The 25,628-nt window shown below is 35.7% G+C and overlaps 2 protein-coding genes and 1 pseudogene across 11 annotated transcripts; 2 read left to right on the forward strand and 1 right to left on the reverse strand.

The window, feature by feature from the left end:
- Positions 1–3,039: 3,039 nt before the first annotated feature.
- On the forward strand, positions 3,040–7,404 carry FLS2 (Leucine-rich receptor-like protein kinase family protein). 2 transcript variants are annotated; one of them, XR_016334118.1, is made up of 3 exons: positions 3,065–6,337; positions 6,679–7,108; positions 7,260–7,404. XR_016334118.1 is itself a non-coding variant. In XM_022859866.2 (2 exons), the coding sequence occupies exons 1-2, from the start codon at positions 3,205–3,207 to the stop codon at positions 7,041–7,043; spliced, it is 3,498 nt and encodes a 1,165-aa protein (XP_022715601.2). In that variant the 5' UTR covers positions 3,040–3,204; the 3' UTR covers positions 7,044–7,226. The 2 variants fall into 2 exon arrangements, 1 of the variants encoding a protein (XP_022715601.2); XM_022859866.2 differs by lacking the exon at positions 7,260–7,404 and having other exon boundaries at positions 3,040–6,337; positions 6,679–7,226.
- A 79-nt stretch (positions 7,405–7,483) lies between these two features.
- LOC111274886 (chlorophyll a-b binding protein 21, chloroplastic-like) lies at positions 7,484–8,378 on the forward strand (annotated as a pseudogene).
- Positions 8,379–8,620: 242 nt separating this feature from the next.
- Positions 8,621–25,389, reverse strand: SS4 (starch synthase 4). Of its 9 annotated transcripts, none has more exons than XM_089755292.1 (16): positions 25,064–25,389; positions 23,963–24,275; positions 23,260–23,341; positions 22,048–23,140; positions 21,923–21,974; positions 20,321–20,443; positions 20,162–20,237; positions 19,900–20,084; positions 19,623–19,817; positions 19,458–19,529; positions 19,156–19,365; positions 18,397–18,522; positions 9,733–9,882; positions 9,509–9,570; positions 9,335–9,410; positions 8,621–9,128 (listed from the first exon to the last, which is right to left on the reverse strand). In XM_089755292.1, the coding sequence occupies exons 2-16, from the start codon at positions 24,149–24,151 to the stop codon at positions 9,126–9,128; spliced, it is 2,694 nt and encodes an 897-aa protein (XP_089611418.1). In that variant the 5' UTR covers positions 24,152–24,275; positions 25,064–25,389; the 3' UTR covers positions 8,621–9,125. The 9 variants fall into 9 exon arrangements, with proteins under 9 accessions (XP_089611418.1, XP_022715605.1, XP_089611417.1 ...); XM_022859870.2 differs by having other exon boundaries at positions 8,621–9,122; positions 18,331–18,522; XM_089755291.1 differs by having other exon boundaries at positions 8,621–9,122; positions 25,064–25,374.
- Between the last annotated feature and the right edge of the window lie 239 nt (positions 25,390–25,628).

Genomic DNA, 25,628 nt, shown 5'->3' on the forward strand with positions numbered 1-25,628 from the left:
GTTAGAAGAGATGCAAAACTGCAAACCTTAATTTGGTTTTATTATTTTAAGTTGCAAATCACAATCAATTGTGTAAATTTTAGAAGATTTTGGATTAGAGTGTTCACATTTAACAGTGTAGTGACTGTAATGCTGAGGATATTAATATTAGAGTGATAAAGATGGATATTAAAATTTCATTTGCATTTAAATTTAAGGCTTAGTTCAATTAATTTATTATTTTCAAAATGTATTATTGGACAAAATTTGAATTCAAATATCAATATCTATAATCTCTTCTTATTTTCTTAAATTTGACTTTTTTAATATAAAATAACAAATCATGTGCAAGCACAAAACTAATACTTTGAAAAGGTAAGCCAGGTGATATTGTGGATGGACAAAAACAAGGAGTGCTTTTATATAATTATACGATTAATTAACCACATTAATCATTGATTAGTAGAAATTTTTATGCATAACAAACAGGTCAATATTTTACATCTTTAATTCTATCAAAATGATAATCTGCTTTCCATAAAACCATGAGCAGCTTGATGATGTACATGTAGCATATTTTTTAAATGAAACAAGTTGATTGCTTTCACTTCTTGCTACAGATAACTTTTATCAACATTTTTTTTTTTTTTTGCATAAAAGAGTAATTTATACATTTAATTTTACTCATATATGGCCCACCATTCCCTCACCACATTGTGCCACCACCTCAAGCCCCCCTTTTTTTAGGTTTTTTTTTTTATTTTTTCAATTTTTAAAAAATTTTTATAAATAATTTTTTTTGATAGAGCTCATTTTACCAAGCTTTTATTCTTTTATTATTTTTTTATATATTTTTAAAATTCATCATTAAATATTTTTTTTTTCAACTCAACTCGGGTGCCACGAGACATTCTTTTATTTTTTTTTGTTTTTTAACATTTTAAATTTTTTTTAAAACTTTTAAAGAATTGAACCTACCTTATACCAATTGTTTTTGTCTTTTTCTTTTTTACATTTTTTATAAATATTCTTTTATATTTTAATTTTTTTTTTTATAAAATTCACTTGATATCAAAAGTATATCACATTTTTTTTAATTTTTTTTTCAATTAGATAATTTTATTGAAAAAAAATTGACGAATATGTACATGTGATATTTTATTTTACTTTTTTTTTATATTATATATATATTTTAACCAAATAACTTATAACAAAAAAAATCCATAAATAAATGATCCCTGGCACCACGCGAGCCTTTTCTGGTAACTTTAATAAATTTAACTAACTCTTCAAGAAAGGTATTTGATTAAATGGTTAAGAAAAATTTTACCCAAATGAAATGATTTGAAATATAGGCATTAAGAAATATGTGGTGTGGGTTAACTTATTTTGTCATAAATCTATTTCTTTTATATATTTTGGACCACGACTTGAAGTTTGAAATCAAAATCTTCAATTACTAATATTGAATTAACATCCCATTGGTCATGTATAGGACGTTGCTTGATGATTAATAATCCTAATTTGCAGTTTGATGAGTTATAACCAATGAATTCATTCCAGAAAGACTGAACCATATTGGATATGGAAGAAGCGAAAATGTCCAGAGAGTTTGAATCTGACAGGTAACTTCCCACATGATAAAGACTGATTTTGTTGAGATGATGATGATATAACATTAAGCCATCGTACCAAACCAAGAAAAACCATGTTTTATATGCCAAATTCCTTTTTCTTGTTTCTGTTTTTGTATCAGGAAAAAGGAAAGCAAGCTGTCCATAACAATCCATCAACTATTATTGGAATAATCCCTCCGTCCACCCAGAAAAGTATGTCATGCCTCGCGCCAGCCTGGCCATGGTGCCCCTGTTCTTGGTTGAATTATATAATTCCATCAAAACTTCATGTTTCTTTCTATGCCAATGAATAAAGTTCAAAGGTTCATGCACTAAAATTACGGTTCATAGAGATCCGTGATTACTAGATTATCAAACAGGTCCAATGATCACCACTTAATAGTCCAACTTGTTATTATGATTATGTTGAATATGATTCTGTGGAGACTTTTTTTTTTTTTATTTACTGAAAGAAGAAAAAATTCTAAAGTTTTTCTGAAAGATTGTAAACAAAGACTCAAAATCCATTCTATTTCAAGTAGTTCATATGTAATTTGTCTTTTTTTAAAAAGTTCTGCTTAACATATTTATATTCCACAGTTTTATGATGGATAATAATCCTGAAAGTTCAATAATTCCGACAAAAATTAAAGGTTAAAATATTAAATAAATTTTAATTATTTTATTTTTTAAAATAAAATTTTATATTTATATTATATTTAAATAAATTTAAAAATTTTATTCGTATAATACTTGTTTAGTCAAATAAATATAAAAATATGAAAATTTAAGGATGGACCGATAATTTAAAAAAATAACTAGGTTTTTTCAATGAACAAAAATTTAGAAGTAAAATAGGTTATCATATATCTTAGAGCAAATCGCAAACTCATAAACGAATTAACAAATTATTTTTTAGTTTTCTATATTTTTCAAACTTACAAATTATTTACTAATAAAAAATAGTGGAGATTCAAATATGAATACTTTATATTCAAACTCTGACTTTAATCGCTTGCGTTAACTAAAAAAAAAAAGCTAATTTGAGCACTAATATAATGGTATTAGTACACATTAATTACAAGCTCTGTTGTCCAATGGTATATTATCCAGATCCCCAACGAGAAGGTAAAACTATACAACTAGGACCACAAACATGTCGGCAATGATCTCAAATCTGTGCAGAAGTCTATTCCGGCTTGGTCAGTGGCTCCAAAAAGCCGAATCCATCTTTTCCCTTTTTCGGCCCTTTTTTTTTTCAACTTGCATTAACGCTGACACTGCCCATACCTATATGGCAACATTCACAAGCGTTCAACTACACGTTTAATAATTGAAGTGTTGGACATTCCCGACTTTTCACGTCACATTCTAGATTCTCATTGCCTACCATCACTAAAAACCATTATCCTCACTATGTCCCACCTGTATTAATCCCCACTTTGGCTGGCATTACCACTAGTTTAACGATATGATGTTGTGATGTCAAGTTGTTGAGGTTTTTCGGGGTTAATGATTGGTTGAAACTTGCATATAAGCGTGTCATTGATCCAAATTTCTCATTAGTTTCTTTCAGACCAGCTTCAAAGTACTATTACTCTAGCTAGCGATGGTGTCAAAATGTGTCAGTTTAATCATAGTCATACTTTGTTCTGTTTTAGCTACTGCACAATATGCAGAATCAAGCTTGGAAGTTGAAGTAGAGGCCCTTCGGGCATTCAAAAGTTCTGTCACTCATGACCCTTTAGGAGCACTTGCAGATTGGACAAAGGCAAATCATCACTGCAACTGGTCTGGTATTACCTGTGACCCTTCCACGAGTCAAGTCATTTCAATCTCCTTGGTTGATAACCAGCTCAAGGGGGAGATATCACCATTTATCGGAAACCTTTCAAGCCTCCAGGTTCTTGATTTAACTTTAAATTCATTCTCAGGTCATATTCCACCTCAACTAGGACTATGCTCCCAGCTGACTGAACTAACTCTTTACTACAATTCTCTGTCGGGTCCAATTCCAGCAGAAATAGGAAACCTTAGAAATCTGCAGTCAATGGACTTAGGTGATAACTCTTTGAATGGAAGCATCCCTGATAGCATTTGCAATTGCACTTCCTTGTTAGCTCTTGGCATTATTTTTAACAATCTCACCGGGACAATCCCAAAAGACATAGGAAAATTAGTTACTCTTCAAATTTTGGTAGCATACGGCAACAATTTGGAAGGTTCAATACCTGTTTCCATTGGCATGTTGGGAGCTTTGCAAGCTTTAGACCTAAGTGTAAACCAACTTTCTGGAGTAATACCTCCTGAAATAGGGAATTTGTCAAGTTTAGAATATATTCAGCTGTACAAGAACTCACTTGTGGGAGAAATTCCATCTCAACTAGGTCGTTGTAGAATGCTTGTGGCCCTTGAACTCTACAGCAACAAGTTCACGGGAGCCATTCCATATGAGCTTGGAAATTTGGTTCATTTGCAAACTCTACGATTGTATAAAAATAGGTTGAATTCCACAATTCCTCTTTCCTTATTCCAATTAAAATCATTAACCCATTTAGGACTCTCGGAAAATGAGTTGATTGGAACGGTACCAAATGAGCTTGGATCTTTGAGCTCATTACAAGTACTGACCCTTCATTCCAATAAGCTCAAGGGGGTGATTCCTTCATCAATAACCAACTTGACAAATTTGACATATCTGTCTATGAGCTACAATTCTCTCACAGGAGAACTTCCACCCAATGTTGGATTGCTTTACAATCTAAAGAACTTGAGCTTGGATGTCAATCTTCTCGAGGGATCCATTCCTTCTAGTATTGTCAATTGTACTCGTCTTCTGTATATTTCTTTGGGTTTTAATAGGATAACTGGGAAAATACCATCAGGTTTAGGGCAGTTACGGAATTTAACAATTCTATCTATTGGGCCAAATAGGATGTCAGGTGAAATCCCAGATGACCTCTTCAACTGCTCAAATCTTCATACTCTAAGTATAGCAGAAAACAGTCTTAGTGGATTGTTAAAACCAAATATTGGCAGACTCTACAATCTCCAGGTTCTGAAAGCTTCCTTCAATTCATTTGTAGGGTCAATTCCACCAGAGATTGGAAATTTAAGCCAACTCATGACCTTAACCCTTGCTGGAAATGGTTTCACAGGCACAATTCCACCAGAATTATCAAATCTCTCTCTCCTTCAAGGGCTCTCATTGAGTGAAAATGCTCTGGATGGTGCGTTACCCGAGAACATATATGGATTGAAGCAGCTAACTTATCTAGACTTGCAGCACAACAAGATAACAGGTTCCATTCCAGATGCTGCCTCAAAGCTTGAGTTTCTTACATACCTCAGGCTCAACAACAACAAGCTCAATGGGTCCATTCCAAATAGCATGGAACGTTTATATCGACTTTCAACATTGGATCTCTCTCACAATCATTTCACAGGATCGATTCCCAAGTCCATGCTTGCAGGGATAAAAATGATGCAGCTGTATCTGAACTTCTCCTACAATTTCTTAGAAGGAAGTATTCCAGATGAGCTGGGTACGCTGGAAATGGTACAAGCCATTGACATCTCAAACAATAATTTTTCAGGAGTCATTCCTACGACACTTGGAGGCTGCAGAAATTTGTTTTCTCTTGATCTTTCAGGAAATAAATTTTCTGGTCCCATTTCAGCTGAGGTTTTTACTCAAATGGATATGCTTACAAGCTTGAGCCTTTCAAGAAATAAATTAGATGGCGAAATCCCGGAAAACTTGGCAAAATTGAAGCATCTAAGCTCCCTAGACCTTTCTCAGAATCAACTTCGGGGTAATATTCCCAAGAGCTTTGCCAATAGTTCCAGCTTGAAACATCTCAATCTTTCATTCAACCAACTTGAAGGTCATGTTCCTGAGAATGGCATATTCAAAACTATCAACTCGTCAAGTTTGGTAGGAAATACAGCTCTCTGTGGAAACAAATTTCTCAGGTCATGCAGCAAGAGAAGTTCGCATCGATTTTCGAGAAAGGGGATAATAATTCTCACCATCCTTGGATCTGTTTCTGTACTGCTAATCCTAGTGCTAGCGGTTTCAATCCTCCTGCGGCGTGCCAAAAAGAGTAAACCAGTCGAGTTGGAAAATCCAGAACCAGAATTTACGGCAGCAGTTCTAAAAAGGTTCGATAAAGTGGAATTACAAAACGCTACTGGTTCCTTTAGCGAAGATAACATTATTGGAACAAGCAGTTTGAGTACTGTATACAAGGGTCAACTGGAAGATGGGCAGCTGATAGCTGTAAAGAAATTAAATCTGCATCAGTTCTCAAAAGAATCTGATAAGAGCTTTTACAGAGAAGTCAAAAACTTGAGCCATTTAAGGCACAGGAATCTGGTAAAGGTACTTGGATATGCATGGGAGAGTGACAAACTAAAGGCTGTAATTCTTCAATACATGGAGAACGGAAGTTTAGAGAGTGTCATACATGGTTCCGTGATGGATCATCAAGTCTGGACATTGTCTAAGAGAATTTATCTTTGCATTTCAGTTGCTAGTGCATTGGATTACTTGCATTCTGGTTACGATTTCCCCATTGTGCATTGTGATTTGAAGCCTTCAAATATACTTCTGGATGGAGATTGGGTCGCACATGTTAGTGACTTTGGAACAGCTCGCATGCTGGATGTCCATCTCCATGATGGAAGTAGCCTTTCCTCATCATCAGCTTTTGAAGGCACGATTGGCTACTTGGCACCAGGTAATCTTCAATCACTCCAACTTATTAAAGCACGTCTCCATTTCTCTATATGTCAGAAAATTTTCTAATCTTGCAATATTTTCAATATGCATCTTGAGAAAGATAGTTTTAACAATTATGGTCTCCTGCGTTGCATGTAATCTAGTTTCAACTATTCAAACAAACACTGGAATTCCTTCATAACCTTGAACAGATCAATTGATATTCAAATGATCATGCTTAAACAATTAAATGGCTATGGATTTTCATTTGCATCGATAAATGACAGTATCTAAGTTTCGCATGAACATTATCAGATTCTAAAACCAGAACTACTGAAACATTACTCTGCTCTCATTCAGAATTCGCGTACATGAGGAATGTCACAACTAAAGTGGATGTGTTCAGCTTTGGCATAGTAGTCATGGAGTTCCTAACAAAACAAAGACCAACTGGACTCTTGGAAGAGGATGGACTGCCAGTCAGTCTGCGTCAACTAGTTGAGAAATCCCTTAGTAGTGGAACCAAAGGGATCCTTCAAGTTTTGGACCCTGTGCTAGCTTTGAATGTTTCCAATGAACAAATCGAAGGAGTGGAAGAGCTCTTTAAACTAGCCTTACTTTGTACCTCCCCTATTCCTGAGGACAGACCCAACATGAACGAGGTTTTGTCTTTCCTTGTGAAGCTGAAAGCAAAATACTATGAAAATGAGGCCATAACCTCATGAAGAATACACCACTCTTCTGTCTTGAAGAAGCATGACTGCAGACTCCATTGCATTCTAATGTAATGGTAGGATTGAATTATGTTTATCTTGTTGTTACCATGTAATAGTTTATGATAATGAATAATTTCAATTTCCTCAATATCAAACTGATATTTCTTTTTTTTTTTTTTGGATAAAAAATCAAACTGGTCTTTTTTTTTATTTTTTTATTTTAAGGGAGCATAACCCTGCAAGGGAGGGGAGGCCCAGTCTGTGTTTTCTTTAAGGCTTTCTCGACCGACCAAGAAGCTGAAGACCGAACTGGTCTTTCAGTTCTTTTATTTTGACCCGTTCCGTAGAAAAATATTAATGCCCCACCTGGCCAAGCCCGACTACCACACCACCTATCAACCTCTCTTCACAAGAGCTTTCGTCCACTGCTTATCACATTCAATTATACAATGGCAGCTACAACTTTAGCTCTCTCGTCCCCATCATTCGCTGGAAAGGCTGCGACGTTCTCTCCTTCCGCCCCTGAAATCCAGAACAATGACCTTGTTCATGAGGAATACCACCAAGCCTGCTGCCTCTGGAAGCCCATGGTACGGTCCAGCCAGAGTTTTGTACTTGGGTCCACTCTCTGGTGAGCTTCCATCCTCGACCGGAGAGTTCCCTGGTGACTATGGCTGGGACATTGCTGGACTCCCTGCTGACTCAAAGAACTTTCCCGGGAAGTGTGAACTCGGAGTCATCCACTGCAGATGGGCCATGATGGGAGCTTTTGGATGTGTTCTCCCTGAGCTTTTGGCAAGAAAAGGAGTCAAGTTCGATAAGGCCGTGTAGTTCAAGGCCGGAGATCAGATTTTCAGCGAGGGTGGACTTGACTACTCGGGCAACCCAAGCTTGATCCAAGCTCAAAGCATCTTGGCCAACTGGGCTTGCCAAGTTCTCTTGATGGGAGCTATTGGGAGTTACTGTATTGCTGGTGGGCCTCTAGGTGAGGTGACTGACCCACTCTACCCAGATGGCAACTTCAACCTATTGGGTCTTGCTGATGACTAAGAGGCGTTCCCTGAACTTTAGCTCAAGGACATCAAGAACGGCAGATTGGCTATGTTTTCCACGTTTGGATTCTTCGTCTAGACCATGGTGACCGGAAAGGAACCATTGGAGAACTTGGCAGACCACCTTACAGACCCAGTGAACAACAAGGCCTCGGCCTATGCCACCTACTTTATCCCCAGAAAGTGAAGTTTAGAGGGTGAGAGTGATTGGTCTTTTATGTTTCATTTGTTGGTGTGGTGTAAATTTGTTGCAAATCAATGAGAGCATATTGTGAATTCTTTTGTGCTCAAATTGCACATTGCCTCACATCCTCTTCTCTGAGAAAGCTTCAACCATTCATCTTCATTTGTATAAAAAAGAAAATGATAAAAGAGTTGAAGCACATGAGGACAAACGAATAATTGACTGTAAAATTTGATAAAAAAAAAAGGGGTGGGGGGTTAAATTCCCGTATACACTTCTCGGCCATCTGTAATTTGTAGTATTTGAGAATGAGACAAAATGTTACAACTGATCAATTACATATAAACATGTAAGATATAAAGAGTTTTGCATATAAATTGCCTCTGCTCTTTGAAAGAATTTGTACAACAAAGTCCAAGGAGAGTGGAGGAAAAAAGACCAAATATACGTAAAGCTTAATCAACAATATGAGCGGTGAGAATAAATGTAACTAGGAAAAATTGGGAGAGAAAGGTGCAATGAGTACTGAATTCACCAATGCAGCTTTAACCTTACTTAAATCTTCAACTATAAGCATGTAATCTTTAAACCGTGGATATATGGACAAAATAACTCGTAACCCACTTCAATAAATCTGGACTTGCTCGAATGAAGAAACTTTTGAGCTGAAGCTTAAGTGTGAATTGCTGCTGCCCTGGCTCTGGCAACAGATTTTGCATAAAGTTCCTCATATTGTGATGCTGAAGAATCCCAGCTGAAATCTATATTCATGTCATTTCGAACAAGTTGTTGCCAACTCTTCTGGTTGTTCTTGTAGAGATTAAATGCACGCTCAAAGGCACCGTTTACTCCCTGTCACTTTTTCACATCATCCAAGAGTAAAGTATGATAGAGCTGAATTAATGATATCTAAGGGTGATCCCAGACAGGAAAGAGGAGAGGGTGATGCACATTCTTTTTATTATTTCTACTTAGCTTTAGAGAGAAAACACAGATGCTAGAATAATAACAAGAAAATGAACTTGGAATGCTGGTTAATTATATTTCAATAATTCAATAATTACCTGCTCATCAGGAGTTGTAAATGTAAATCCATTTCGAAATTGGTGAGGTATTGTGTCATCATCAACATCAAACACACTACAGAAGAAAATTAACAAGGAATAAAGCTTAATTTTGAGGTCAAAGTAATGTCACATTAGGGCATTGGCATACATAGTTCAGGCAAAGCAGTTCACCTGTCATTTAGACCACCGGTTTTTCTTGCAATGGGTACAGAACCATATCTCATTGCTATCATCTGGATGCAAAAGAAATCACTTATAACTAGAAAAGGGAAACTTAAACAGAGGCTCAGATATTCACATGGTTTGCCTTTTAACAGTAACAGGCACAAATGAACGTGTTTCAATCTAGTTTTTTCTATTCAATAAGATTGCTAAAGCTGAAGTTTGATCCATACCTGTGTAAGGCCACAAGGCTCAAAAATAGATGGAATGATGAACATGTCAGATGCTGCGTAAATGTAATGAGAAAGAGACTCGTCATATTTTAGTATTAGCCGGATGTGTTCATGATTTTGAAATTGGTTCGCTATACCCTCAAATTCCCTCTGCAAAAGAATTAAAAAGAATATATAAAGAAAGAATCTCTCTCTACTATCAGTGTCAACCAATAGAAGTATGGAACAGTAAAAGGATTAACTTAAAATAAAATAACTCCACACATGGACCATAGTAATGCATGAAATGAAGCCCGAATGGAGTTTTATTGTTTCTTATTGCTTTCTCTCATGTAGTATCGATATGACTAATAGGTTTCAATCCATGAAACATATCTTCTCAAATCATGTTTATAACTCATTACTCAGCTTTACCATTTTAATGTAATATTACATGCAAGTATGGAATTATATAAAAAGTAATATGCATGTGACTGCAGGTAAATATGTACTTGTTTTTGTGCACCATGTTTCCAATATTTCTCACAGATATAAAAAAAAAAAAAAAAAGAAATCCAACACAACAAAAAGAAATGCAGACAAATGCTTCAGTTGTTTCATAATTGAAGAGGCTTTTCAGTAGTTTCTGATGCATACTGTAGGAAAACACTTATTTACAGCTGGTTGTAATCTTGTAATTTGTATATTTATATTTGTATATCTAGAATTAAGTATTAGTATCCCTAGAATTAAGAAAGATTTAGTTTCCTAGTTTAACCCTTAGTTAGTTGTATATAAACCTAAGATTCTTGTATAATTCAAGATAAGCAGTTTTTCAATATACATTCAGCTTCCACATGGTATCAGAGCTTTAGGCTCTTCTTGGGAAGAAAAGTTTTCAGCCTTCATTGCTGACTTTTTTAGGCCTTCATTGCCGAATCCTATTTAGGCCTTCATTGCCAAACCCTTTCAAAGAAAGATATCACTATCACCCAATTTGAGGAAATGTTAACTGGGAAAATCACTAGAGTACTACAGATGTCTCAAAAACAAAGAGAGTTCAACAGGGAAGAGATTGAAAAGCTGAGAAACTTATTGAAAATCCTTGAAAAGCCTACTATGGTATGTTCTTTGGGTAAAGTTTTTAGTTTAGGTAAAGTTTTCGGTTCTCATGGATTAAATGTCTCGGCTAACCCTATTACGAGTTCTTGGCTCATTGACTCAAGAGCCATAGACCACATGACACATTCCTCACAAAAGTTTAGTACATATAACCTGTGTCCTAGTAATAAGAAAATTGTTGTTGCTGATGGTTCACTTACCACAGTGGCAGGATTAGGAGATGTTCAAGTTAATCCCTCATTTGTTCTAAAAAATGTTCTTCATGTTCCTGGATTGTCTACTAATCTGATATCTATACAAAAACTTACTAGAGATATGAATTGCAAAGTAACTTTTTATCTCTCTTATTGTGAATTTCAGGATCAAAGTTCGGGGAAGATGATTGGACTTGCTAAGGAGAAGGATGAGCTATACTATCTTGATACATCAAATAACACAAGTAGTATCAAAAATAGTTTACCTTTGTCATTTCTTTCTGAAAATTTTTTCAATAAAGACAAAATCTGGCTTTATCATTTTCGTCTTGGACATCCTTCTTTTGGAACCTTGAGAAACAGGTTTCCTTCTTTGTTCAAAGAATTAAATGTTGAAGATTTTCATTGTGATATTTGCGAATTTGCAAAACATAGACGTGTGTCTTTTCCAATTAGTAACAAAAGAAGTTCTACTCCCTTTTACTTGATTCATAGTGACATTTGGGGTCCCTCTATAATTCCTAATATTTCTGATGCGAGATGATTTGTTTCATTCATAGATGATTGTACTAGGGTCTCTTGGATTTTTTTACTTAAATCCAAATCAAATGTGAATGGTGTGTTTTTAAGCTTCCAAAACATGATCGAAAATCAATTTAGAGTAAGAATCAAGAGATTTAGGTCTGATAATGCAAGAGACTACTTCAACCAGAGTCTATCCACCTATTTCCAAAAAGAGAGGATTATTCATGAGTCATCTTGTATTAATACTCCACAGCAGAATGGAATGGCAGAGAGGAAAAACAGCCATTTACTAGCCACAACCCGAGCCTTTCTTTTTCAAGCAAATGTACCTAAATCTTATTGAGGGGAAGCTGTTCTCACTGCCACACACATTATAAATAGGTTACCTTCAAGAGTTTTGGGATTTAAAACTCCCATGGAACTACTCTCACAATTTTATCCCAACCTCAATACCACAAACAATCTCACACCTAGGATATTTGGTTGTACATCATTTGTTCATGTTCACAGTCATAACAAGGGAAAGTTGGATCCAAGAGCGATTAAATGTATTTTTGTGGGGTATTCTTCAACTCAAAAAGGATATAAGTGCTATCATCCTCATACCAAAAAATTTTATGTGCCTGCAGATGTCACTTTTGAAGAAAATAAATCATTTTTTACTCAATCTTATCTTCAGGGGAAGACTTCATTCATGGAAGATAAGGATAAAGACTTCTTTTTGCTTGATTTGCCCCCTTCTTTAACATTTACACCCATTAATTCTTCTGAGTGGAAACCTGTTTCTACTGAGCCCAAGTCAAACACTGAATTTGAGCCTGAACCCATTCCAAATACGAAAGATGTGACAAAGGATAATATTGTTCTTGATTCTATGAAGGAATTACAGGTGTACTCAAAAAGAAAAGTTCCAGATCCTGAACCTGTGCTAGTCCAAGAACCTGATCCTAACTCTGAAAATGAGGTAACTACAGTTTTTGACTCTGTTGCTCAAAATGAGCATGAATCTCCTAAAACTATAACTAGTGATTATGATTTGCCTATTGCCATTAGGAAAGGAACCAGAGAATGTACCAAGCATCTACTATACCTGTGGGAAAACACTTATTTACAGCTGGTTGTAATCTTGTAATCTGTATATTTATATTTGTATCTCTAGAATTAAGTATTTGTATCCCTAGAATTAAGGAAGATTTAGTTTCCTAGTTTAACCCCTAGTTAGTTGTATATAAACCTAAGATTCTTGTATAATTCATGTAAGCAGTTTTTCAATATACATTCAGTTTCCACATGGTATCAGAGCTTTAGGCTCTTCTTGGGAAGCAAAATTTTCAGCCTTCATTGCTGACTTTTTTAGGCCTTCATTGCCGAATCCTGTTTAGGCCTTCATTGCCGAACCCTTTCAAAGAAAGATATCACTACACCTCAATTTGAGAAAATGTTAACTGGAAAAATCACTAGAGTACTACAGATGTCTCAGAAACAAGGAGAGTTCAACAGGGAAGAGATTGAAAAGCTGAGAAACTTATTGAAAATCCTTGAAAAGCCTACTATGGTATGTTCTTTGGGTAAAGTTTCTAGTTCAGGTAAAGCTTCTGGTTCTCATGGATTAAATGTCTCGGCTAAGCCTATTACGAGTTCTTGGGTCATTGACTCAGGAGCCACAGACCACATGACACATTCTTCACAAAAATTTAGTACATATAACCTGTGTCCTAGTAATAAGAAAATTGTTGTTGCTGATGGTTCACTTACCACAGTGGCAGGATTAAGAGATGTTCAAGTTAATCCCTCGTTTGTTCTAAAAAATGTTCTTCATGTTCCTGGATTATCTATTAATCTGATATCTATACAAAAACTTACCAGAGATATGAATTGCAAAGTAACTTTTTATCTCTCTTATTGTGAATTTCAGGACCAGAGTTCGGGGAAGATGATTGGACTTGCTAAGGAGAAGGATGGACTATACTATCTTGAGACATCAAATAGCACAAGTAGTATCAAAAATAGTTTACCTTTGTCATTTCTTTCTGAAAAATCTTCCAATAAAGACAAAATTTGGCTTTATCATTTTCGTCTTGGACATCCTTCTTTTGGAACCTTGAGAAACATGTTTCCTTCTTTGTTCAAAGGATTAAATGTTGAAGATTTTCATTGTGATATTTGTGAATTTGCAAAACATAGACGTGTGTCTTTTCCAATCAGTAACAAAAGAAGTTCTACTCCCTTTTACTTGATTCATAGTGACATTTGGGGTCCCTCTACAATTCCTAATATTTCTGGTGCGAGATGGTTTGTTTCATTCATAGATGATTGTACTAGGGTTTCTTGGGTTTTTTTACTTAAATCCAAATCAGATGTGAATAGTGTGTTTTTAAGCTTCCAAAACATGATCCAAAATCAATTTGGAGTGAGAATCAAGAGATTTAGGTCTGATAATGCAAGAGACTACTTCAACCATAGTCTATCCACCTATTTTCAAAAAGAGGGGATTATCCATGAGTCATCTTGTGTTAATACTCCACAGCAGAATGGAGTGGCAGAGAGGAAAAACAGTCATTTACTAGCCACAACCCGAGCCTTTCTTTTTCAAGCAAATGTACCTAAATCTTATTGGGGGGAAGCTGTTCTCACTGCCACATACATTATAAATAGGTTACCTTCAAGAGTTTTGGGATTTAAAACTCCTATGGAACTACTCTCACAATTTTATCCCAACCTCAATACCACAAACAATCTCACACCTAGGATATTTGGTTGTACATCATTTGTTCATGTTCACAGTCATAACAGGGGAAAGTTGGATCCAAGAGCGATTAAGTGTATTTTTGTGGGGTATTCTTCAACTCAAAAAGGATATAAGTGCTATCATCCTCCTACCAAAAAATTCTATGTGTCTGCAGATGTCACTTTTGAAGAAAATAAACCATTTTTTACTCAACCTTATCTTCAGGGGGAGACTTCATTCATGGAAGATAAGGATAAAGACTTCTTTTTGCTTGATTTTCCCCCTTCTTCAACATTTACACCCATTAATTCTTCTGAGTCGAAACCTGTTTCTGCTGAGCCCAAGTCAAACACTGAATTTGAGTCTGAACCCATTCCAAATACAGAAGATGTGACAAAGGATAATATTATTCTTGATTCTATGAAGGAATTACAGGTGTACTCAAGAAGGAAAGTTCCAGATCCTGAACCAGTGCCAGTCCAAGAGCCTGATCCTAACTCTGGAAATGAGGTAACTACAGTTTTTGACTCTGTTTCTCAAAATGAGCATGAATCTCCTAAAACTATAACCAGTGATTATGATTTGCCTATTGCCATTAGGAAAGGAACCAGAGAATGTACCAAGCATCCACTATACCCAATATCTAATTTTGTGTCATTTGAAAAATTCTCACCATCCCACAAAAATTTTCTTGTGAGCCTAAACACCATTTCTGTTCCAACTACATTATCCAAGGCATTATCCAATGAGAAATGGAGGCAAGCCATGAAAATAGAAATGGAGGCCTTAGAGAAAAATCAGACATGGGAACTGGTAGAGTTGCCTAAAGGAAAAAATTCAGTGGGGTGTAAATGGGTTTTCACCGTAAAATACAAGGCAGATGGTACTGTTGAAAGGTATAAAGCCAGGTTAGTGGCTAAGGGCTACACTCAAACTTATGGAGTGGATTACCAGGAAACCTTTGCTCCAGTTGCCAAGATGAATACAGTTAGAATTTTGTTATCATTGGCTGCAAATTACAATTGGCAGCTTCAACAATTTGATGTAAAGAATGCTTTTCTACATGGTGATTTGGAAGAAGAAATATATATGAAGGTTCCACCGGGATTTGAAGGTCATCTAGAAGCAAACAAAGTATGCAGGCTAAAAAAGGCTTTATATGGCCTTAAACAGTCTCCTAGAGCTTGGTTCGGGAGATTTGCCAAAGCGATGCTAGTAATGGGATATAAACAGAGTCAAGGAGATCACACATTGTTTATCAAGCACTCTGATTCAGGGAGAGTCATAGTTCTATTAGTGTATATTGATGATAGAATTGTAACTGGAGATGATGAAAAAGAGAGAGAATCTTTAAAACAGTGTTTGGCTAGAGAATTTGAGATAAAAGAGCTAGGGAGATTGAAGTACTTCCTAGGAATTGAAGTAGCTCACTCACGGCATGGTATTTTTATCTCACAACAGAAATATGTGATGGATCTTTTGAAGGAAACTGGGAAGCTTGCATGTAAACCTGCAAATACCCCTATGGATCCTAATCATAAAATTGGAGAAGCTAATGAAGATGCTGCTGTAAATAGAGAGATGTACCAAAGATTAGTTGGAAGACTCATTTATCTCTCACATACTAGACCTGATATAGCATATGCTGTGAGTGTGGTAAGTCAATTTATGCATAGTCCTAAAGAAGTGCACCTACAGGCTGTCTACCGTATATTGCACTATTTGAAGGCCAATCCTGGGAGAGGTATCTTATTCAAAAGAAATTCGGGGTTAGTTCTAGAAGCATATACAGATGCTGATTATGCAGGTTCAGTAACTGATAGAAGATCCACCTCAGGCTATTGTACTTTCTTAGGTGGTAATCTTGTGACTTGGAGGAGTAAAAAACAGAATGTGGTGGCAAGATCAAGTGCTGAAGCAGAGTTCAGAGCAATGGCTCAAGGGATTTGTGAACTACTATGGTTAAAGATTATCTTAGAAGACTTGAAGATCAAGTGGGATGGACCAATGAGACTCTACTGTGATAACAAGTCTGCAATAAGCATTGCTCACAATCCTGTACAACATGACAGAACAAAACACATTGAAGTAGACCGGCATTTCATAAAGGAGAAACTAGACAGTGGGTTGATTTGTACACCTTATGTATCAACCAAGGGTCAACTTGCAAATGTGTTGACTAAAGGTCTCAGCAGTGCAACATTTCAAGGAATTATTTCCAAGCTGGGAATGGAAAACACCTATTCACCAGCTTGAGGGGGAGTGTGGGAAAACACTTATTTACAGCTGGTTGTAATCTTGTGATCTGTATATTTATATTTGTATCTCTAGAATTAAGTATTTGTATCCCTAGAATTAAGGAAGATTTAGTTTCCTAGTTTAACCCCTAGTTAGTTGTATATAAACCTAAGATTCTTGTATAATTCATGTAAGCAGTTTTTCAATATACATTCAGTTTCCACAATACCCAATATCTAATTTTGTGTCATTTGAAAAATTCTCACCATCCCACAAAAATTTTCTTGTGAGCCTAAACACTATTTCTGTTCCAACTACATTATCCGAGGCATTATCCGATGAGAAATGGAGGCAAGCCATGAAAATAGAAATGGAGGCCTTAGAGAAAAATCAGACATGGGAACTGATAGAGTTGCCTAAAGGAAAAAATCCAGTGGGGTGTAAATGATTTTCACTGTAAAATACAAGGCAGATGGTACTGTTGAAAGGTATAAAGCTAGGTTAGTGGCTAAGGGCTACACTCAAACCTATGGAGTGGATTACCAGGAAACCTTTGCTCCAGTTGCCAAGATGAATACAGTTAGGATTTTGTTATCATTGGCTGCAAATTACAATTGGCAGCTTCAACAATTTGATATAAAGAATGCTTTTTTACGTGGTGATTTGGAAGAAGAAATATATATGAAGGTTCCATCGGGATTTGGAGGTCATCTAGAAGCAAACAAAGTATGCAGGCTAAAAAAGGCTTTATATGGCCTTAAACAATCTCCTAGAGCTTGGTTCGGGAGATTTGCTAAAGTGATGCTAGCAATGGGATATAAACAGAGTCAAGGAGATCACACATTGTTTATCAAGCACTTTGATTCAGGGAGAGTCACAGTTCTATTAGTGTATGTTGATGATATAATTGTAACTGGAGATGATGAAAAAGAGAGAGAATCTATAAAACAGTGTTTGGCTAGAGAATTTGAGATAAAAGAGCTAGGGAGATTGAAGTACTTCCTAGGAATTGAAGTAGCTTACTCACGGCATGGTATTTTTATCTCACAACAGAAATATGTGATGGATCTTCTGAAGGAAACTGGGAAGCTTGCATGTAAACCTGCAAATACCCCTATAGATCCTAATCATAAAATTGGAGAAGCTAATGAAGATGCTGCTGTAAATAGAGAGATGTACCAAAGATTAGTGGGAAGACTCATTTATCTCTCACATACTAGACCTGATATAGCATATGCTGTGAGTGTGGTAAGTCAATTTATGCATAGTCCTAAAGAAGTGCACCTACAGGCTGTCTACCGTATATTGCACTATTTGAAGGCCAATCCTGGGAGAGGTATCTTATTCAAAAGAAATTTGGGGTTAGCTCTAGAAGCATATACAGATGCTGATTATGCAGGTTCAGTAACTGATAAAAGATACACCTCAGGTTCTGTATATTTATATAACCACATACTATAATGCACCGAAATAAGTCCCATGGACTACAACAAATCAAGTCATTGAACCTATCCAGGTTCAACATAATGCTGAAACAGCTGCATGCATTATATGCCCTTTTCTTCAAGGGCATATAATACATGCAGAAAGAATTTAAAAGCTGAAGCGGAAAGAATTTTCCTGTCCTTACTGGTCAATGATAGCAGAAGTACTACCCAATCATCATATGTTATAAAAAAAACCTTTCTCAGATGGTTTATGGTTCTGGTATCAATTATCAAGAAAACGTCCAAGGAGACTGTCTAAAGCAAATTTAATAGAGGAAAAAAGATAAAAAGCCAGCATTAAGCTTCAGAAGGAAAAAAACACTACTTTGTTAATGAGATCTTCTTTCCCATCATTTGCTTTTGCATAGACAAAACAGCAGTAGAGGTTCACCTGAATGTGGGCAACTGGACTTGAACCAAGAAGTACAAATTGACCACCCATCTCCAGTGTTCGATATATGGCATGCCTAATTAGATGTACGCCCTTCTGTGGCACCAATCTTGTTATGCAGCCCACCTATTCAATAATAAATACAAGACCACTAGTAAGAAACTAGGCAATATTCAGTCAAGAAATAATAACCACCCCCATGATGCAACATTATTGAAACCAAAGGTGACCTTGTATTCGCATTGTACACTCAAAAGCTTGCGTAAAGAATATATAATACATATCAGTATGTTGATATATACCTCAAGCACTCCTAATAGAAAGAGGTATATTACAATATTCAGTTTGATTAAATGATGGCTTCTTATCACATGAGGATATGAAGGCAATTATATAGAAAAGTTTAATTCTAAAAATTGATTAAATTTTTTGAAAGTTGTCAGTGGAAAGTCTGACAGTACAATCTTAGAATCTTATTTCAGTTACTGCAAATGAATGCATACAACAAATCAACTTGACAAAACAGTAAAACATCAGAAAAAAGAAGGGGCATCTCACACAAAAGAATATCCTGTGTTATTAACTTAAAATCCAAAGTTTCTATTAGTATATCATCTTCATAGATATACTAACAGTATGATTTGCTATGAACCAGAATAGACACCTTAGCTTTCCATGAAAAATAAGGTTAAAACAACAGAGTGCTAGAGAATATTTAGCATCACAATATTGCAAATAAAAACTTAGAAGTAAAATTACCAATGGCTGTTGATCGTCAGCAGATAAGAGCCCTAGATGCCTTCTCATGGCAGCTTTATTTTCTGCTTTCCCTTGGAGCTCGTTAGCACTGTACTGAACTTTGAGAAAAATATCAGTGGTAGGATTCCATGCATCGGTATCGATCCCATTTAAGATTCCCATAAACTTTTTTGAGTGAAAATTAAGTGTTGAATGAAGGCCTCTTCCTCCCTGTAAAAAATAGGGGCACAATTTTGTAGTGTAACCTTAAAATTAAAAATGCAGACCAAGTTGTTCAAAGAAAAACTACAAAACATTCATACCTCAGCAGTTCGGACCTCTTGTGCATAAGTGGGTGATACTGTTGTCACTATGTTAGAGAACACAATTGCACCCTGAAAAGACGGAAAATTAGAAAAAGAATAGGAAAAAACTTGACTTTCCCAAAAGAATGATATTTGTTATAGCCAAACCAGTGATTAGTGCACCTTAACAGGATTGACCCTATCATGTGCTGAGTTATCCTGCATTCTATCAGGTCTATTTAGCTGGGGGACATCCAGACCACATGATGCCAATTCTGTAGCAGATGCAGTCCCTTGGTACTCAAAATTATGGCAAGTAAAACATATTCGAGCTGAATTCAAACCTTTTGGAGCATACAAGTCCCAGTAGAGTGGTGCCTGAAAAAGTCGTAAGAAACACTTTAGTGCAACAGAACATTGAATCAGGAGCCAAAAGAAACATAAGGTCAAAATGTCATACAACAAAAGCTGTCTGCCAATCATGGCAATGAATTATGTCTGGTTTCTTGCCAGCTTGAAGAAGCAATTCAAGTGCTGCACGACTGAAAAATGAAAAACGCTTGAAATCATCATGCTCTCCATAATATTGTCCTCTCCAAAAGAACTTGTTGGGATGATGAGGCTCAATAAAGTAAACAGGCAGACCTGTGAATTAAATTCTGAATTCAGATTACAAAGCTAATAGATAACATGCAACTGGAAGGGAAAGAAAAAATTCTCACCTTCAACAGTACCAACCCAAACTTTATTTTGGAATAGTTTTCCATCAAAATATGACTCTACTGTCACATCTAAGGCCTGTTCAAAAAAATTAAAATCATCATAAGCATACATTGGCCTATGATCTTAGTGCTTCTCAAATCTCCAATATGATAACATACCCTTAAGTCACGAACACGGTTATATTGCATACAATCATATTTTGGAAGAATAATCTCCACAAGGTGCCCTTTCTTCTGCAATGCTTTACTAAGACCAGTCACAACATCTCCTAAACCACCAACCTGATTGAAGAATATTGAATTAAAAAAACATAGCAACAATAAATAAAGAACAATTAGTCCTTCAAACTAACATGTACTTTTTCAATATGCAACAATGTGCAGAAAATCTAAAAACAAAAATCACAAACTAATTATTGAATATTAATTTTTCAGTATTAGAAACCTGGAGATCATTTTCGTAAACAGATAAAAATCCGAATCTATCAAAGAACGTGATATCATTACCATGTAAAGATAGATTTTAATAAGTATTTACTGATCCATAGGGTGGATTGGCAACAAAAATAGAAAAGAGAATGCAGGAATAAAATGAAATCACCATTGAGACATTCCTGATCACATAAAACAGCCAGCTATCCAGCCATGCACGTCCAAACACAAGACCACAAAAATAATACCCAAGTAGCAACCTTCCAGCAGTGCAAAGGTACAGAGACATTTATGATTATACACTACCGACTACTTTCAAGCAGACTGAAACCATATATTGTGTTTATGCACAATTCCAGCAAAGACTTTCTTTCTAGGAACTTGTTTACTTGGTAATGGAGCAAAAGGCAAAAGCTACACTAGGGATGTTTGAAATAGTTGTGGTTGAATTTCTCAGCTAACTGTGGCGAATTAAACGGAAACTTTAAGCTTATTTAGTCAAGGTAAACAATAGGCAAAGGAGATCCAAGAGAACTGCTAAAGAGGACTGTTCTCTAGTAGGGAAAGTGGTAAACTTGTACTTCATATTACAATTTAGTAGATTAACAAGTAAAATGAAGATGTCTACTCTATTGGAGTTTTAAAGGGTCTCATTTGTTTTCATTCTTTCCCACAAAAATCCAAGCCATAAGTAAAGCTTTAGATCAACCTAGATATTACTGTAGTGCATGCTACTTGAACTCCAAAAGGAAAGAACAGTAGACTCTGTACTTCTATGACACTAACTTATAAACATGTAATCTTTAGTGAAAACCATGCAGAGTCTTCCATTATGATTAAAGAAGAAACCACCAAGGTTGTAACTGGTAAAGCATTACCAATCATAACAGCTGCAGGTATATTCAAAGGAGAATGCACTGGCGAACATTGAAAAAACACACAGGTTGGGGAAAAGAACAGCTGCAAGCAAGTATAATAAGGCCAACAAGATTACAGAAAGGCAAAATGCTAACTGTTAAGATGCTCCTCTTACTTATATCTTCTTATTTTAGAAAATGCAAAATATGCAAGGCATCGGAACCACAAAAATATCAAATGGCTGCACAACACCTTGCAAGAAATTAACAATCTAACAAATACATTTGTGATTTTCTTTTGGGACATAGTCAATCAAATAAGAAGTCAGCAATTCAATAAGAATACAACATCAGAGATGTAGATGGGTTAAGGGTGCCATGTTGAAAAAGGACTAAAAAGGATAAGACCTCTTATAATGTATATTCATTAAAGATTAACAAAGAGAATAACAAAGAGGGGCTAAAGTCTTACCTTAGCAACTGGTGCCATCTCAGCAGCGATATGAACAACATACAACCCTGGGCTAAAGATCAACAAAATGGACAAGTTAAAAAGCAGCAGTAATGCAGTAAAATTGACTAGTTAAAGCTAAGTACCTAGCTGGTGATGATGTCAGCCGGAGAAATGTAGATACAGCTTCACTCTCATTCTTTTCTTTGCATGCCAAATATGCATCACAAATGTGTTGATCCCTCTTCCACACCAATTCTCTCAACAGCTTTGCATCAGTGTTTGATATTTTCTTCTCAAGCACCCAACCATCAATGGTAAGCAATAAACGGCTCCAAAATTCCCAAGGCATATCATCAACTGGTTCATTTGATGCCCTTTTCTTGCTTTCTTCTATCAAACTGTCTAGGGTGTCCTGAAATTCCTTTACAGATTCTTGATATAATTGGACATATGAATGTATCTCTTGGTCAGACTTTTGAAGACGCTCCTCTAGTAGTTTCATCTTTTGCTGCATGAGTTCATTATATTGTTGCATTTTCTCAGATGACACCTTAAAGACATTAGCCTCTTCAAGAGATTCTTCCAATTTATCAACCTTCTTTCGAAGATCCTGGTTTTGCTGTAACACTAAAATGGCTTGATCAGCCTGTTTAGTTGCCTTATCCAGCAAGAGTTGCAAATTTTCTACCTTTGCCCATAGGTCCTTGCATTCAACCTTTAGGGTAGAAATATTTGAAGAGTCTTCCTGAGAAACCGACAGTTTAGACTCCAACTCCTTTAGAGAGGACTGTAAAAAAGAGCGTTCATTTTCCAGTGTTATCATGCGTTCATCGGTGTTCTTGACATTGCTAAGCATAGACTTAAGTGCTTGGATATCATTTTTTAGGGCTAGATTCTCTGTCTTCAATGAATCAACCTCCTTGCTAAGAGAATGAACACGACCATCACGTGCTAAAAGTACTTCCTCATTTGAAATTTTGTTTTGATTCTGAGACAATTCAAGCTCACTTTTCCCAGAACCTCCCCTGTGAATCAGCTCATTTCGTAACTTCTCTAACTGATCTTCTAGGAGCTCCACATGTATCTTTTCTTGGCAAGCAACTTTAATCTGTGCATCAGCTTCTGTCAGTCTCATTTCCAAAATGTTAATTTCTCCTTGCAATGTCTCCTTCTCACTGAGAATCTTATGAAGATCTTCTAATGCATGAACCCGAGCTTGATTGAGAAGAAGGATATCTACATATTTAGACACAAATGTATATGACGATCTTAATGAAAATCACACAAAGGTTCCTACCAAAATGAGTATTACATAAAAATAAATTCAAGAGTTTCTTAACAGCAAGATATCCTACTTCTCTCTGCATTTTTTATCATGCCTATCAGGTCCTCTAGTTGAACACCTGAGAGCTGCTCTCCACCATCTCTGTTTATGGCCTGCATAAGAGAAAATGGCTTATAAATATTTTGAATTTTAACCTTCAATTTACATAGTTCCTATTAAGAAAAAAGAAAGCAGGACAGGAAGTATATGACCATGTATAGCTAACAGTTCCATAAATAAATAATTGTTTCTCCCAAGACTTGATATGTCCATAACTCTAACCTAAAATGAAATCACTTTCATCAAAGCTCCAGGATACTCAACCAGATAATACATCAATAAAGTATTCAGATCACTGCTTGAAGAGTAACAGTAAATAATGCATCTTAACAGCCAAAAAAATTCCAGAATGGCAATTTTGATATTAAAATAGCTTATAAAAATCTTAATTAACAAACTTCAATAAAGATATAATTATTCCATATAATGCATTGAATTTCTGGAATTTATGCAGCACCACTGATAACTTAAAATTATGATAATTGCTGGAACACAAAAAATAAAGCAATGGTAAATGTGTTCAATTATTTTTCCCACTTTGCCACCATTCTATAAAAGTTCACAAAGATAAAACAAATCAAATCAAAATATCTATACAGATAAAACAATAAGCATCACCCGCCAACACAATCTGCATCCAGATTTAATGCAGGCTTATTGGTAAATGAAAATACCAAAGCTTTTGTTACAGCAGGCAGTGTGAGGCTGTCCATAATCTGTTCATCGGTATGCTCCATATCTCTGTTAGTATCAATGGCAGAGACAGATAGAGTGCCCAAATTCTCTTCATCAATATGCTTCACATCTACCCTAGTGTCAGCATCATCTTTACAAGTAGTTTCATGATTTCCAATATGCTCCATATCTACACTATTTAGGACAGAATTTTCAGGGTCAGATTCCTCCTCGCTATTTGGCTGCAACTTTGCACTTGTTGGAATCCGCACAGAAGGAGGTTTCTTTCCTTGTTGTCTTTTATGATGTGAACTGCATGAATATCAGTAGCAACATCAAATAAATCGATCATATGTCAATAGGAATACATAAAAGATCCCAACGCGTCTTCTAGTTGCTGAGAATATAATTTATATGACGTAAATATTCACAATTTTACAATAAGTATCAAATTACCACGGTCATTATTACTCAAGCTCATTTACCAGCCCAAATTTGTTACTAATCCGCCATTAATTTGCATTGCAAAATCAAAGCCTACCAAAGAATGTCGAGGTTTCGCTAAATTAGGGCCAAATGAAGTTCAATTCAATAAAAAATTTCTCAAAAGCAAAATGAACAGAGCCTTAAAAACAGATTAAACAACAAAGGAGAGCCAGAATCGATCTTTTAAAACCGCTATGGATACAAGAAAAGTACCTGAGATTACGTTGCTGCATCTTACAAGAAGCTGGAAGTAAGCGACGAGAAGGCAAGAACAATAACCTTAGATTTACATTCTTATTATAACTATTAACATTATTTTCGTTATTATTGTTATTCAAACCGATAAAGCCATGGCTGAAAAAGCAGGTCGATAGCTGCAAAGCCATGTTTTCTCTTTTTTCTTTTTGTTTGTTTGGAATGCGAGAAAAGGCTCGCTCTCTCTCTCTCTCTCTCTCTCGACGGGTTTATAGAAAAAAATTAGGAAGGTAAACAAAAACTAAAGAATAAACGTTTTCTTCTGCTCAAGGTTAAGTTACTGCCTCGAACCGGAAGCTTAGCATAAAAATTTTTGAAATTTTACAAAATAAATATCAGAAATGCTGATAATATCTTACTGGACCGGAGAGAACGGAGTCGGCCGTGGAGTCCAGTGGCATCTTCTCGTTGAATCTTTATTTTACGACAAATCAAATGATAATATGGTAAGTTGTACGTGTGAGTGTTTGGAGTTTAGGACCCATATCCAAATCGAACGGACGAGGATTGTGAAGTGGGTTGTGGGCAGTGACTATCAAGTAATTTATCTGATAGGGCTAATGTGATGGATGCTGATGGAATGTGATCGCATTGGAAGTTTTATGTTAGTGAAAATCATATATAGAGCCCCAGGTGGCATATTCAATATAGGAAGCTTATGAGGATTGAGATCCCCGTTTTTGGAGAAAATGACGGGATTTAAATCATAAATTAAATGGTACATTCCATCGGCTTACAAACGTAAGATTTAATATAGTATATGTTTATTATCAATTTTATACTTTACAATTATTTGTTATCTTTCACGATAATACGTAATTTTGTAATATCGAATGTCGTTCTTTTTTAATTTTTTATTTTTTATGCAATTTTCATTTGTTTGTTTTTTTCATCTAATTTTTAGTTGATATAAGTGAATGAAGC

This window comes from Durio zibethinus, chromosome 26 (genome assembly GCF_047325235.1).
Source record: "Durio zibethinus cultivar Kanyao isolate XHJ-2024 chromosome 26, ASM4732523v1, whole genome shotgun sequence".
Classification (NCBI taxonomy): domain Eukaryota; kingdom Viridiplantae; phylum Streptophyta; class Magnoliopsida; order Malvales; family Malvaceae; genus Durio; species Durio zibethinus.

Coding starts and splice junctions, on each gene's coding strand:
- SS4 (XM_022859867.2), bottom strand. CDS start 24,835: ATGGCTTTGCAGCTATCGACCTGCTTTTTCAGCCATGGCTTTATCGGT. Junction 24,276..24,662: donor ATGCAGCAACGTAATCTCAG/GTACTTTTCTTG, acceptor ATATTCATGCAG/TTCACATCATAAAAGACAAC. Junction 19,366..19,457: donor AAGAGGTCCGAACTGCTGAG/GTATGAATGTTT, acceptor TATTTTTTACAG/GGAGGAAGAGGCCTTCATTC.
- FLS2 (XM_022859866.2), top strand. CDS start 3,205: ATGGTGTCAAAATGTGTCAGTTTAATCATAGTCATACTTTGTTCTGTT. Junction 6,338..6,678: donor GATTGGCTACTTGGCACCAG/GTAATCTTCAAT, acceptor GCTCTCATTCAG/AATTCGCGTACATGAGGAAT.